Here is a 16,010-nt window from a genome sequence, read left to right as displayed (position 1 = left end):
CCTCCAACCGAGGCTTCGGCTGGCATTCTGCGCATGTCTCTCCCAGGACCTTGATCCTGGCAATAATTCTACGCATGTCCACTGCCCACAGTTCGGCTTCATGGGACCCAGTACGCATGCTCTAGCGCTGAACTTGAGGAGCCAGTCTACGGCCTAGGCGCAGTCGCACTAAGCCTAAGCGGCCGGTGATGGCGGCAGCGGCGGCAGTGGTTGCGGCGGGTCCGGGCCCATGAGGCGACGACGGAGGCGGGACGGCTTTTACCCAGCGCCGGACGTCCGAGACAGGGAAGCTGAGGACATGGCAGGAGTGTTTGACATAGACCTGGACCAGCCAGAGGACGCGGGCTCTGAGGATGAGCTGGAGGAGGGGGTGAGGCCCGGGGTCCCGGGGGGCCCGAGGTGACAGGGCTGGGGCGGCGGCTAGGGCCCGGGAAGCCAGGCGTGTCTGAGAGCGCGGAGACCCAGGGGGGCGCGAGTAGTCTTCGGGAAGGGCTGGGAGGCGCCCCGCGCGGCGGAGGTGGCCCTAGGTGTGAGGCCGCTGCGGGGCTCGCAGGTGCAGGTCACTCCCCCAGCTCCAGATCAGCGCTGTCCCGAGCAGTCTGTTTGTGGAGGGAACGAGGAAGGATGCGTGATCAGTTCCTCGAGCTGTGGCACTTGTGTGTGGTGGGACGCGGGTGGTGTGAGCGTGTGTTGGGGGGAGGGAGGCTGGCTTGTTAGGTGTCCCGTAAAGTGCAGGCGAAGTGCGGAAGGGTTTCCCTTCAAGTGTAAAATTTCAGGTATTAAATCCTCAGATCTCCCACAACTACCTCTCTTCTCGGCCTGTCGCTTCTCTCCTAGGAAGCGCTCAGCTGTTAGAAGTGACAGCTGAAAACTTCTGTCGGGAGTAGCGCTGCCGCTGCTGTTACAGCCACCAGGAGTTTTATTTCTGGAGCAAGGGGGCTCAGCTGCATCTTCCAGGGTTTGTTTGTTTGCTTTTTTTTTTTAACCCCCTTCCGTGTGATTTTTTATAAAAGCATTTGTAACGACACACGGCATTTGTAATTAACTTTTCTTCTAGATGAAGATGTCTCTCTTTTTCGAAATATATTTATGTAATTTTGGGGTGGAAAAAACCCACTGTTGACAGCTGTGATTTGGCTTGCCAAAAATAAATTGCTTGAATTGAGACTTGTGAATGGTGGTGTGAGGGCTTTCCTTGCTGTAATTTAGGATGCTGAATTTAGAATTTTTTTTCTAATGCATAGCTTGGTTTTACCTTTAACAGTTTGTTATTTATGAAAGATCATTCTTTCTTCAAGATGAATTTGTTGAAAAATCACAAATTGCACCTGATGTTCAAAAATGATGTTGTCATACTAAATCACTTATCCTGGGCTAATGGCATCAGCATAACCTCAGTGTAATTTAGGTTCTAAATTCCACTGTCTAATGAGTACATGGGTTAATGACTCGTGTCATACGTTTGCTCTAACTACATAAGGGGCTCCCCTTTTCTTTCCCCACGTACAATTTTCCTGCTATGGCAATAAATTGCACCCTGCTTGTTAAAAGATTTCAATGCTACATATATAAAGAACTTAAGCAACTAAGTGGGCTAAAATAATAATAACTATTCTTTTCATGATCAAATGAGTCTAAATCAAAATCACACAGTTTAGAATGTGGATAAGAGGTATGTGCTTTTTAAACTGCTATGTCTGAGTATGGGATTCCGTTACTCTCTTAAATGAACACCATGGTACACTAAATAACAATTTGAAACAAATAGGGGATTACTTTCTTAATACAGGTAATTCTGCATCTTTTTATGTTTTTTTCTGCTCCAACTTCCATTACATGCACCATACTGTCATCAGTTATAGTATTTCCATATGGCAATGATTTTGGGCCAGGGTAGGGAGAAAACGAGATAGGAAGGGTGCTTTATATTTTTGTGAGTTAAAATGATATAATTTCCAAACTATGAGTTTATCCTCCTTTGAAAATACACCACTATATTAAGACACTTGTTATGAACTGGGACCCCCTTGGTATGTGCTTCAGAAACAGTGTGTAGTCCAGTTTTGACCTTCTCCTGGGCTTTTGTTTTGCTTCCTACAAGCAAAGTAGGATTTTGAGAGGATGTGGTGGAGATGGCCTGAGAAATTGGTAGATACAGGAAAGAGCAAGAAGTGTGGTAACTACCTGGGAAGAGGATAGAGCCAACCAAACCAGTTGCCATGGAGTCCACTTTGAGTAAACTCAGACTTGTGGTGACTCTATGCGTGTCGGAGTAGAACTGTGCTCCATAGGGTTTTCAGTGGCTGACTCTTTGGAAGTACCATGTTTTTATGCAGATAACATGTGCCTTCTATGTTTGTTTGCCAAGCACTCCCTCCCCCCACAAGATATTTTCATAAGAGCCTCTATGCTGATTTTTTAAACATGTTTCTGTAAAAAATTAGCATAGCACACTTATGAAAATAACCTGGGTCAGGGGGGAAGTGGTTGGGAAACAAACTACAAGGTGCATGTTATTTGCATAAGAGTATGGCAGGTCACCAGCCATTTCTTCTGAGGCATCTTTGGATAGTCTGAAAACTCCAGCCTTTTGGTTAGCAGCAGAGCTTGTTAACCATTTGCACCACCCCGGGGCTTTGAGGAATAACCTTAAGTAAAATACGTCTTACTTATCAATGCTTTGGGAGTTGAAATTGTTTCTTTTGGGTGTGTTATTCTAAGAGGTGCCTCAAGGTAGACAAAGTTGGGGTGGGATTGGGGTGGCAACCCAAGGAGAATTGCTTACGTCCAGGTTACTCGAAATAAAAAAAAAAATTCTGAAGAATAATAAAAGTTTAGTTTCTAGGAAAATGTAATATTTTCCAGCCATTTATGTAATAGCTATTAGTTTATTACACAGACTTTTTTAACAATGTGTATCAGAGTAACCTAATCTCTTGATTTTATAGTAAGGAAACTGAGGCATAGGTCAGAGAGATGATTCCCCAAGATCACATAGCTAGTGGTAGTGTCTTCTGACTCAGTTCAGCAAGCTTCATTGCACAACTTCACTTTATTTACCAGTCTTGATCATAATGTGCATCTTTGTGGTGTGGCAGAAGTGAGTTAAAAATCACTTCTACTACCCTCCCTATGTGACTTAAAATAAGTTGCTTAACCTCACTGATGGAGCCCTAGTGGCACAGTGGTTAAGAACTTGCCTGCTAACCAAAAGGTTGGCAGTTTGAACCCACCAGTCACTCCTTGGAAACCCTATGGGGCAGTTCTACTCTGTTCTGTAGGGTTACTGTGAGTCAGAATTGACAGCAACAGGTTTGGTTTGATTTTTAACCTCACTGTCACTTTCTTCTTCTCTATGAAATAACGATGGCATGAGGTAAAGTATATATATACACCCATTACAGTTGAGTCAATTCTGACTCATAGCAACCCTATAGGACAGAGTAGAACTGCCCCCTGTAGCGTTTCCAGGGAGCGGCTGATGGATTCAAACTGCCAACCTTTTGGTTAGCAGCTGAGCTCTTAACCACTGCACCACTAGGGCTCCAAAGTATAGAAAGTACTCTCAAAATATCCTGGCATGTTAAGCAGTTAGCTAGTTCACAGAAATAACTGTCAGTATTACTCGTTGACAAGGAACCATCATTCAGATTTACCTTCATCCTTGCCTGTTGTTACTTGCCATCAAGTCGATTCCTACTCATGGTGACCTGTGTATGCAGAGTAGAACTGCTCCATAGAGTTTTTAAGGAGACTTAAGTGGAGTTATACATACTAGAGGTGGTTCAGTTTTACAACTGTTGCATCAGGTTTTTTTTTTTTTTTTTAACAAAAAGCATTGTAGTCCTATTTAGAGAGGGGTGTTTTTCTAGGTGTGTTACACTAAGTGAATCCTTATTGGTAAATATGATGTATTTACATAGCATAGTCAAGTTCACTCTTTAGAGTAAAAGACGAGAAGTCTAAACTGATACTCTTATGGATGAAACTGAATGCCTGCTACTAATAAAAGAAAACTCAAACCAAATCCATTGCCACTGAGTTGATTCCAACTCATAGCGACCCTAAAAGATAGAGTAGAACTGCCACATAGGGTTTCCAAGGAGCGGCTGGTGGATTTGAACTGCCAACCTTTTGGTTAGCAGCTGATTTCTTAACCACTGTGCCACCAGGGCTCCCATCAACTAATAAAAGAGCCTGCTTAAATACATAAAATCCTCCAAAACTCATTGCTCTTGAGTCTATTCCAACTCATAGCAACCCTGTAGTACAGAGTAGAACTGCCGCATAGGATTTCCAAGGAGCGCCTGGTGGATTCAAACTATAGATCTTTTGGTTAGCAGCCATAGCTCTTAGCCACTACACCACCAGGGTTTCCATGCTTAAATACATAAGATGAATATATTAAAACTGATGGGTTAAAAGTATCTTTGATTAGTTTTTTTTTTTTGTAGTTTCAATGGTGATGCCATCATTATTTGGGGGCAGTGAGTTGAAACTAAGGGAAAGTTTTCCTCCAGAGAATTTCATTAGATTGTGAAAATGTCAGAAACTTCTCTGCTTCTGTGGAAGCACAAAGTTTAAAGAGTAATAGAAAACTTATTTAGTTAAAAAAAAAAAAATCCCTAAGTTTTACTCTACTAGTTCAAAATTTGAAATAGTGATAGAGGTTTGCTGCACAAATTCAAATTGGGACAGCATGCTTTTACTGTGTAAAAACTTTAACATTTTTTAGTGCTTTGGCAAAGCAATAGTGGTATATTCAAATATTCATGATTATCAAAAATTATAGAAAAACACACTGTTATCAACGCTTATCTTACCTTGTAACGTATACTTACCATAAACCAGGAGCTGTTTTTAATTCCTACATGTACAATTCAGCAACATGGAGTATATTCTTCAAGTTGTACATCCATCCTTGCCCTCCTTTTCCGAGTTGTTCCTCCCCCATTAACATAATCTTACTGCTCCCTAAGTTTCTTATCTTTCAGGTTGAGCAGCAACCGTTCTTAACTAATCCAAGATTTTGGAAAAGTTTTACCCTTTCCTCCCAGTTCTTCTGAATTACTGAATTTTATTTAATATTAATCATTTCTGAACAGCCAGGCAAGTGCATAAATGATTTAATGAATATCTGGATTAAGGAAAACTTCACCCATTCTGGAATAAGTTACTTAAATTTTTATGAAATTGATCTCTTTCATTGGGACTTTAGGCATATTAACTTGCATTTATATACATTTTTAATTTAAAACTTTGCCAATAGTCATTCTGGTGGGCTAGGTTGAAGCAATGTATCTTGTATAGTACCCGACGTGAGCAAGATATGACTCTGTCAATCATAGTGGTACACCAAAAAAAAAATGGATAGATGATGATGCTTAAGGCGCAGCAGAAAAAAATCTGAAGAGTTCCATGCGAGAGAGTGATCAGTGTATATTGTAATATTAACCTGATGATTCTGGTATGAGATTTTCCTAAAGGTAACACTGAGTAGCAGAAAGAACTGTACTACAAATGCTTCTGCTCAACAAGGTAACGGTAGGAAGTTAAAAGCACAGATGCAGGTGGTAATACAGGCCTGGCCAGCTCCGGAAATGAAACATAGCCACAGGGTATATCTTGTGAGGTGGCTTCAAAGCCGTGGTTCAGTGTTAACTGCTCTGTGGTCTTTAATTTAGAAGTAAAACTAAATTAAAGAAGAAACAATTATGTAATGCCACCTTTATCACATCTAAAAGAAGTTAGCCTTTTGTATTTAAAATGAAGCCATTATAAGAGATTATGTGGAACAACAGAGACAAAAAAATCTTTGACCCCTACCCCCACCCTACGTGTACACACACACACACACACACACACACACACACACAAGGAACTGTGTCAAGTTGAAACTGTAAGAATTAATTGTAGTTTTTTCCCCATCTGTATGCCACAGTCTAGTCATGAAACATATATATCCCTGGTGTTAGACGTCATTTGGACCTGTTCACACCATGAACATTTTGTGACTAAACTGTCCAGTGAGAAATTAACTTTTTTTTTTTTGCATTTGAGCATCTATTCTGTAAGAATACTATCAGTTTTCATCATATATCTTCGCTGTGTACAGATACCTTTGAAGAAAGTTGTGTTCGCTGAAAGGTCTTGAATTACTCATCTAAAATTTTTGATACCAATTGCTTTAAAACTTCCATCTAATTTGTTAGATCGTATTTTTCAATTAAGTGATATCCTTTTTTTTAAAATTGTGCTTTAAGTGCAAGTTTACAGCTCAAGTTAATTTTGCATACAAAAATTTATACACATATTGTTACGTGATTCTAGCTGCAATCCCTGTAATGTGACAGCACACTCCCCCTTTCTACCCTGAGTTTCCCATGTCTATTCAACCAGCTTCTGTCCCTTTCTGCCTTCTCATCCTGCCTCTGGGCAGGAGCCACCCATTTAGTCTCGTGTATCCACTTGAACTGAGAAGCACACTCTTCACGAGTATTATTTTATGTTTTATAGTCCAATCTAATCTTTGTCTGAAGAGTTGGCTTCGGGAATGGTTTTAGTTCTGGGTTAACAGAGTTTAGGGGCTATGTCTTCTGGGGTTCCTCTAGTCTTAGTCAGACCATTAAGTCTGGTCTTTTTACTTGAATTTGAGTTCTGCACCACACTTTTCTCCTGCTCTGTTAGAGACTCTGTTGTTTTCCCTCTAGTCAGTCATTGTTGATAGCTGGGCACCGTTTAGTTCTTCTGGTCTCAGGCTGATATGTGGCCCTTTTGTCTCTTGAGCTAATATTTTCCTTGTATCTTTGGTGTTCTTCATTCTCCTTTGCTCCAGGTGGGTTGGGACCAATTGATGCATCTTAGATGACTGCTTGTAAGCTTTTAAGAACCCAGACACCACTTACCAAAGTGGGATGCAGAACATTTTCTTGATAAACTTTGTTATGCCAGTTGACCTAGATGTCCTGCGAAACCATGGTCTCCAGACCCCTGCCCCTGCTACTGTGTCCCTCAAAATGTTTGGTTGTGTTTAGGAAACTTCTTAGCTTTTGGTTTAGTCCAGTTGTGCTGACTTCCCCTGTATTGTCTGTTGTCCTTCCCTTCACCTAAGGTAATTCTTGACTACTCTCTAGTTAATGAATTCCCTTCTCCCTCCCTCTCCACCCTCGCAACCATCAAAGAATGTTTTCTTCTGTGTTTAAACCTTTTCTTAAGTTCTTATAATAGTGGTCTCATGTAATATTTGCCCTTTTGTGACTGACTTATTTCACTCAGCATAATGCCTTCCAGATACATCCATGTTGTGAGATGTTTCACTAATTCCTCATCGTTCTTTATTGTTATGTAGCATTCCATTGTGTGTACATACCATAATTTGTTTATCCATTTGTCTGTTGATGGGCATCTAGGTTGTTTTGATCTTTTTGCTGTTGTGAAGAGTGCTGGAATGAACATGGGTGTGCATATATCTGTTCATGTGATGGCTCCTGTTTCTCTAGGATATATTCCAAGGAGTGGGATTGCTGGATTGTATGGTAGTTCTATTTCTAGTTTTTTAAGGAAGCACCAAATTGATTTCCAAAGTGATTATACCATTTTATATTCCCACCAGCAGTGTATAAGTGTTCCAGTCTCTCACAACTGTGATATCCTTTTTGTGTAAACTGAAAGAAGGAGCCCTAGTGGCCCAATGGTTAAGTGCTTGGCTGCTAATGGAAAGGTTGGTGGTTTGAACCATCCCAGCAGTTCTGTGGGAGAAAGACCTGGCAATCTGCTTCCATAAAGATTACAGCCAAGAAAACCCTGTGCAGAGCAGTTCTACTCTGTGACATGGGGTCACTATGAGTTGGAATCGACTTGAGGGCACACATTAACAACAAGCCAAAAACATTATCAGACTATAGGCAAGAATATTCATTTTAAAGTTATATATTGTAATATTAATAACTCTGAATTTCTACTGCCAAGTTATTTTTCTTTTAACAATTCAGTGACTTTTAGTATATTTACAGAGTTGTGCAACCATCACCACAATTTCATTTTGGAACATTTCTGTCACCCTAAAAAGAAACCTTGAGCCCATTTACAGCCACTCCACATTCTCACCCCTAGTCCTCAGTAACCACTAATCTACTTCTTACCTTTGTAGATTTGGCTTTTCTGGACTTGCCATATAAATGGGATCATGATATGTGGCCTTTTGTGCCTGGCTTCTTTCACTTAGTGTAATGTTTTTGGGAATCATCCTTATGATAGCATGTATCAGCACTTCATTCCTTTTTATGGCCGAATGGCATTCCATTGATAGATACGCCACATTTTGTTTAGCCATTCACCAGTTGATGTTCATTTGGTTTGTTTCTACTTTTTGGCTATTGTGAATAATGCTGCTATAAACATTTGTGTCCAAATCTTTGTGGAAAATTTATTTTCATTTATCTTGGGTATATACCAAGGAGTAGATTTGCTGGGTCAAATGGTGAATCTGTTTAACATTTTAAGAAAGCGCTAAACTAAACAGTGGTTGCACCATTTTACATTCCCACCGGTGGTGTATGAGGATTCCAGTTTCTCCACATCTTTACCAAACTTATTACTGACCCATGTCTATTCAAATCTTTTACCTACTTTTTTTTAAGTTGAACTATTTATCTTTTTATTGTTGAGTTCTAGTAGTTTTTTTTATATATTCTTCTTCTGTTGGTTGTCTTTTTACTTCCTTTATGGTATCTTTTGAAGTGTGAAAGTTTTAAATTTTGATTAAGTCCAATTTATTAATTATTTTATTTTATCCTTCTTTTGGTGTTGTGTGTAACAAATCATTGCCTACCCAAAGATCATGAAGATTTACTCCTATTTTCTTCATTGAGTTTTATAGTTTTAGCTCTTACATTTAGGTCCCTGGTCCACTTTGAGTTAATTTTTGTATGTGGTATAAGGTAAGAGTCCAAATTAATTTTTTCGTGTGTGGTATCTAATTATCCCAGCACCATTTTTTGAAAGACTGTCTCTTTACAGTTTAATCATTTTGGCATCTTTGTCCAAAATCAGTTGACTGAAATATAAGTGTTTATTTCTGGTCTTTCAGTTCTTTTCATTGATTTGTATGTCTGTCCTTACGCCAGTACCACACTGTCTTGGTTGCTGTAGCTTTGTCTTAAGTTTTGAAATTGGGAAGTGTGACTCCTTCAACCTTGTTCTTTTTCAAGCTTGTTTTGGATTCTTTGTATTTGTATATGAGTTTCAGGATCAGTTTGCCACTTTGTGCAAGAAAGGAACCTTGGGTTTTGGTATATTGCATTGAATCTGAATACCAGTTTGGGTTGTATTGCCATCTTAACAATATCAAGTCTTCTGTTCCATTAACATGGAATATCTTTCCATTTATTTACGTTTTCTTTTATTTCTTTGAGCAGTGTCTTACAGTTTTCAGTATATGAGTCTCGTACTTTTGTGAAATTTATTCCTAAGTCTTTTATTCTTTTTGATGCTATTGTGAATGGAGTTGTTATCTTAATTTTATTTTCTGATTGTTCATTTCCAGTGCATAGAAGGTTAATTAATTTTTGTACCCATTTATTCTATGGTCAGAAAAAATGTCTGGCCAGCAAGACACCTAAGTCTTTGAGAATGTTCCTGAATTATTTTGCTTCAGTCTGTCACATCATATGCTATAATACCTTGGACTGATTCCTGTTACCTTAGGCTTTGTTCATAGCATTTTGTTAGTCTCTGTGTCAGAAGCATATCAGAGTGGCACTTTGTGTAACTGCATTTGGCTTAGTGTAGTGCCTTTAGTTTTGTAATGCACAAAAATACATTTTTTGAAGAGATAAATGTAACTTTTGAAGGAAAAATCACCTGGCACTTTGTATGTAGATCACTGATGAGTAGTATCTGTAGCTCAGTTGTGGTAGTATTGTGTACCTTGTTTTGTTCATTACCATATTTGCCTGTTACTGAAGTATAGAGAATTTTAAGCTGGTTTATTTCACTCATTCCCCTTTAGTTATGGGGCAAAACATTAAACTTTATGTTTTATGAGACCATTGATTTTTAAAAACTTTAACATATTTTTCAGGGTCAGTTAAATGAAAGCATGGACCACGGGGGAGTTGGACCATATGAACTGTAAGTTTATATGAAAAGATTTTCATTGTGCTGTCTTTTTTACAAGTAGGCTACATCAGCTCCAGTTCATAATCAGCCTGTGATTCCAAAACCTTTTCTTAACTACCTAGTAATATTTATAGACTTGGTTTGTTGAGTTTGGTACCAACATCTGATCGGTATAATAACATAGCCAGAGTTTGAAATCACGTATGGATTTTGAGAAAAAGATATTCATTCAGCTTCACAGTATACCGAATGTAAGTCTGAGTAGGTTAGGAATTTTCATTAGTTTAATATAGAGAACTGGGGGCAGTGGTGGTTCAGTGGTGAAATTCTTACCTTCCATGAGGAAGATCTGGGTTCAGTTCTCGGCCAGTGCCCCTCAAGTGAAGCCACCACCCATCTTTCAGTGGAGGCTTGCATGTTGCTATGAGGTTGAACAGGTTTCAGCAGAGCTCCCAAACTAAGATTAGGAAGAAAGGCTTGGTGATCTACTTACGGAAAATCACCAGTGAAAGCCCTGTGGATCGCTACGGTCCAATCCCCTTATGCATGGGGTCACCATGAGTCAGGGGCCTACTCGATGGCAGCTATCAGCAACAACAATGGAGAGAACTACATTTCTAACCTTTTTTACAAAAATAAAAATATTTGAATGTCCCCAAAAGTCAAATCCTTCTTGTTTTGCTTTTAATATATCATTCAAACAGAGATTCGGTTAATGTTAAGTCCATTTTGGGCAAACTCCATTAGGTAAGTATGGTGATTACTCTCTCTACCCCACACCCAAGTTAAAAAAAAAAAAAAAAGCCTCGGGTTAAGGAGAGATTGAGAAGATCACTCATATAAAAAGCATTTAAATGACAGATAAAATTGTCACCCCTATGGAATCTTTAAATAAAGCTAATGGCAAACACAGGCAAGTTTTATTAGCAAGAATTTTTGTAGCATAAAGACTTGAAATAAATGGGTTTGTTTAGAAAGCATCTAGATTTTCTGCTGAAATTACCAAATACAGTTGGATAATACATAATCTCATAGACATTTTGAATGAACTGAATTTGAATAACTAGCAACTTATTAAACTTTTTTTTCCTTCATCAACTTAATAAACTTACTCTAATTTGCATTTGTTGGGGGCATTTGATGGTTATGAGAATAAATGATTGATAGCACATTCTGTGAACAAGCAGATAAGCAAACAATGATCAGGCCACCCTAGTCTTAACCTGCCACATCATTGAATCATGAGTTTACTTATAGCACAGATACTAAATTTGCTGTTATGTATTTTTTTCTTTTCTATAACTGGATTACTTTTTTCCTCTCCTCTTTCTAACAGTATGCTGAAGGTAACTTAACATTGTGGAAGTTTACTTTTGGTTTTGCTTTTCTCCCCAGTGGCATGGAACATTGTGAAAAATTTGAAATCTCAGAAACTAGTGTGAACAGAGGGCCAGAAAAAATCAGACCAGAATGTTTTGAACTACTTCGGGTACTTGGTAAAGGGGGCTATGGAAAGGTAGGAAGTGATCTTTGAAATGAGAACTGTTGTCTGTATGGGGTAGATTAAGTTTTATAATCTGATTCCAGCAATCCTCTTTAGTCTTTGTTAGCCATCAGCAAAGGATATGACCACTTACCTAGTGTGATTTGAAAAATGTGCAGAAGTTTTGTTTTCCCTTCTCTGAGAGAATATGAGAGGGGAGAAGAAAACTGAAGAAATCTTCCTAGTTTTATAGATCTACCCAAGGTTTTCTAATTTAAGACCTTACTTGCATGTTTTGCCCGAGAAATTTGTACCTAGTCATTCTCTATCAAAGGCAGAATTTGGACAACAAATTGGTTAGGAATAAGTTAAGGACTACTTATGCTATTGTGTAGTATTGTGTAGTGTTAATTCTTGCAGAGCATGACATTTGTAGTTTATTCTGAGGCTTAAGGACACATTCAAATGTGTTCTAATGATCCTGGATGTGTAACACATGCACTTTGAGTCACGTATTTTAGCTGTGGCAAGAAAATGTTTTATAACCAGTCATTTTAAGGGATAGGTAAACAGTAATTCCAGTCAACTATTATTAAGTTGTTTTATGTAGCATCCCTGGGAGAAATTTCTGAAATACAGTTTTTTCAGTTTGGTGATACGCTTCTGGGAACCCCAATTATAGCTCATCGCTAGACAGTCATTGCCTAACTTTGCCACCAGATGGCAGCAGACCAAACAGGAAAGTCCCATGCTGTGTAGAATTCACTGCTAAAGCCTTGGTGTGGTCTGCTCTCTTAGGTGATCATTTTTGCACATGGACCTTCATGGAGCTAGTTTTCACAAGAATATAAACTACTGTACTGTTTGTTTCTTATAAATAGGAATTCAGAGAATGTGACTGGCATAGTTTGGCTTTTAATAACACTTTTATTTTTTATCCAGGTTTTTCAAGTACGAAAAGTAACAGGAGCAAATACTGGAAAAATATTTGCAATGAAGGTGCTTAAAAAGGTGATTTTCCAACCTCGTTTTTTTCTACGTTATGACCTTAATTGCTATAAAATCATATTTTGGCCTAAACCTCTTTTGTCAAAAAATGCACTTGAAGCACAATTATAGTTAAGTTTTATTATTGTTACTGTTTTTAAATTTCTGCTTGGCGAGGGTAGAGGGGGGAGCACTTTTAATTCTCCTTTGAAGTAACTCTTTTAGCTCTTTGTTTTGTCTCCATAGTTAAGTATTAAGCATTACTGCTATCTTTTAATTCAGGAATTCTAGAATTATGTATTGACTTCCTACTATGGTAGTGAGGAATTTTAATCTCTTCACTCCTCCCTCCTTTCTCCCTATCCCCTCATTTTGCAGTTATCTTTGAATGTACATTGTCTTTCCGTATCTTCCAGCAGCTCTGTAAAACACCTTTCAGTCCAATATTCTATGGTCAGACTTATTAGATAATTTATTAGTTCCATTATTTTCTTAGAGACATGCCTACAGGAATCTTCTATGCCCCTTTTCCCATGTGGACTGGTAACTCTAGGCATGCTGCATAGCTGTCATTACTGAAATCTCCCTTTGCCACAATCCTTCTATTCTTTTTGGCTCCTTCAGTGTTGGATCTGCTGTTTCCTGGATCTCATATCTTCCTTTTTCTTAGTTTATGCCTTTGTTCTGGTGATCATCTACTATTGGTTTCCTAAGAAAGAGTATGTGAAGGTAAACTTTTTTTTAAGTATTGCATATTTGGAAATTATTATACCTTTACACTTGTTTTGGAGTCTCTATGTGGCACAAGTGCTAGACTACTAGCCCCAAGAGGTTGGCAGGCTTATCTGCACCTGAAAGGTCACAGCCTTGTATACTTTTTGGAGCAGTTCTCCATGAGGTCTCCATGAGTTGGAACCGACTTGACAGCAAATAACAACAACATACTTGTTTTATTGTTTGGGTATAGGTTTTGAAGTTGAAAATCACTTTCACTTAATTTTGCTACGTTTTCTTCTACCTTTGAGTGTTTCTGTTCAGAAGTCCCTTGCCATTCTGATTCTTAGTCCTTTACCCATGACCTGTTTTTCTCTGAAAATATTTAAAATTTTCTATTTATTCCTGATGTTTCAATTTTTTTTTTTTTACTCATTTAGTTTTACTCTTACAGTTTTAAAGTTTATCTTTCACTTCTGGGAAATTTTCTTGCTTTATCCCTCTGCTCAGTCTTCATCTTTTGAGGTGTGGGATTATACTTGTCTCCTAGTTTTATTGAAGGTGAATTGTGTATGTTCGGTTTCTTGTTCTTTGTTTGGGACTGATTTCTGGAAAGATTCTACTGTCTTAAAATAAATGTTCCAGTAGAGAACTACATTAAAAAATCAGCTAAATGACTTTTTTGTTGTTGTTGAATTGTAGATTTTGTAATGCTGTGGTAATTATCTTCTTCCTGGTTTTCACTCAGGCAATACAAAGGACTCCCCAATGTAAAAGCCAAGTTGCAAATACCATGACCGCAATTTTATTGATGATGGACTTAAAAAAACCATTTTGGTATTTTGAACTTCAGTTCTGAATTCTGAACTGTGCCAATAAATCAGGATTAATATATGTTGTTTGGCTTTCCCATTGGAATCTTTTACAATTCATGTTTTTTTTAATCTGTAAAACATGTTAAATATAGATTTGGAGGCAGTGTAATAATGCTTATCCTAGAAATGTTAGAAGAAGTACTGGGCAAGATTCTTAAGTAATCCATTCCTTTTGATATGTTGCTTACTCATGCCTGATAATCAGGGCAGACCATGTTAGTCATAATTATACCATGAGTGAAATGTGTTTCTGCCGTAGGATCTTTAATAAAGAAGATGTTGGGTTTTTTTCTCACCCACGGATGGTGGGTGGTGGTAAGGTATTGGGAGAGTTGTAGACTTAATTATTGTTAAAAGTTGGGCCTCCTTTTTTTTTTTTAATTTTTACTGTGCTTTACGTGAAAGTGTACAAATCAAGTCAGTCTCTCATACAAAAATTTGTATACACCTTGCTGTATACTCCTAATTGCTCTCCCCCTAATGAGACAGCCCGCTCCTTCCTACCTCTCTTTTCGTGTCCATTCCGCCAGCTTCGGACCCCCTCTGCCCTCTTATCTCCCCTCCAGATAGGAGATGCCGACATAGTCTCAAATGTCTACTTGATCCGTGAAGCTCATTCTTCACCAGCATCTTTTTCTATCCCGTTGTCCAGACCAGTCCCTGACTGAAGAGTTGGCTTTGGGAATGGCCCCTGTCCTGGGCTAACAGAATGCCTGGGGGCCGTGACCACTGGGGTCCTTCTAGTCTCAGACCATTAAGTCTGGTCTTTTTACGAGAATTTGAGGTCTGCATCCCACTGCTCTCCTGCTCCCTCAGGGGTTCTCTGTTGTGTCCCCTGTCAGGGCAGTCATTGGTTTTAGCTAGGTACCATCTAGTTCTTCTGGTCTCAGGCTGATGTAGTCTCTGGTTTATGTGGCCCTTTCTGTCTCTTGGGCTTATAATTACCTTGTGTCTTTGGTGTTCTTCATTCTCCTTTGCTCCAGGTGGGTTGAGACCAATTGATGCATTTTAGATGGCTGCTTGCTAGCATTTAAGACCCCAGACGCCATTCTCCAAAGTTGGATGCAGAATGTTTTCTTAATAGGTTTTATTATGCCAGTTGAATTAGATGTCCCCTGAAACCATGGTCCCCAAACCCCCACCCCTGCTACGCTGGCCTTTGAAGCATTCAGTTTATTCAGGAAACTTCTTAGTTTTAGTCCAGTTGTGCTGACCTCGCCTGTATTGTGTGTTTTTCCCTTCACCTAAACTAGTTCTTATCTACTATCTAATTGGTAAACACCTTCTTCCCTCCCTTCCCCGTCTCTTAATCATCAAAGAATATTTTCTTCTTTGTTTAACCTATTTCTCAAGTTCTTATAATAGTGGTCTTATACAATATTTGCCCTTTTGCAACTGACCAATTTCACTCAGCATAATGCCTTCCAGATTTCAGGCCTCCTTTTTGAGCCAAGCTTCCAAGACCTAATCTGCTTGCCTCTCCTTTTGCTTGGTTACCTGCCTTTCCACTCTCAGAGTTCTTCTTTCCTTAAGCCTGGCAAGAGATCAGATTCTCATTTCCTCTTTGCTGTCCCTGAAAACAAGCTGATAGCAAAAATATTGAAAGTGGAGAGGATGCAGAGCTAAGTTTCAGTTCTGGGTTTTAATTCCTTAATCTTTAAGAGTTTCTTCCTTGTGATTTTATTATCCTGGAAGCAGATTACTAACCCCAGCATCCCTCCTTCCCCTCCCCCCAACCCCTGTCCATAGTATAGAGTAAGAGTATATCCCTTCTCAGCCTTGAAGATGAAATCAGAGAAGAGCCAGGTGTTTTTTTGCACATGGACATTCAC

At 38.9% G+C, this 16,010-nt stretch overlaps 1 protein-coding gene across 3 annotated transcripts in view; it reads left to right on the top strand.

Annotated features, from left to right (window-relative positions):
• The first annotated feature begins 119 nt into the window (after positions 1-119).
• Positions 120-16,010, top strand: part of RPS6KB1 (ribosomal protein S6 kinase B1) — a 42,193-nt gene continuing 26,302 nt past the window's right edge. Inside the window, exons 1-4 of one of the 3 annotated variants that reach the window (XM_049859094.1) lie at positions 120-370; positions 10,082-10,131; positions 11,515-11,635; positions 12,545-12,613. In XM_049859094.1, coding sequence (XP_049715051.1) covers positions 230-370; positions 10,082-10,131; positions 11,515-11,635; positions 12,545-12,613 — 381 coding nt within the window. In that variant the 5' untranslated portion in view covers positions 120-229. Of the gene's footprint in view, positions 371-854; positions 959-10,081; positions 10,132-11,514; positions 11,636-12,544; positions 12,614-16,010 lie in introns of those variants that run through there. The other 2 variants (XM_049859092.1, XM_049859093.1) reach the window with 2 other exon arrangements.

This window comes from Elephas maximus, chromosome 19 (assembly GCF_024166365.1).
Source record: "Elephas maximus indicus isolate mEleMax1 chromosome 19, mEleMax1 primary haplotype, whole genome shotgun sequence".
Taxonomy (NCBI): Eukaryota; Metazoa; Chordata; class Mammalia; order Proboscidea; family Elephantidae; genus Elephas; species Elephas maximus.
The sequence above is the reverse complement of the archived record's forward strand: the minus strand, read 5'-3'. Positions and strand labels throughout refer to the sequence as shown.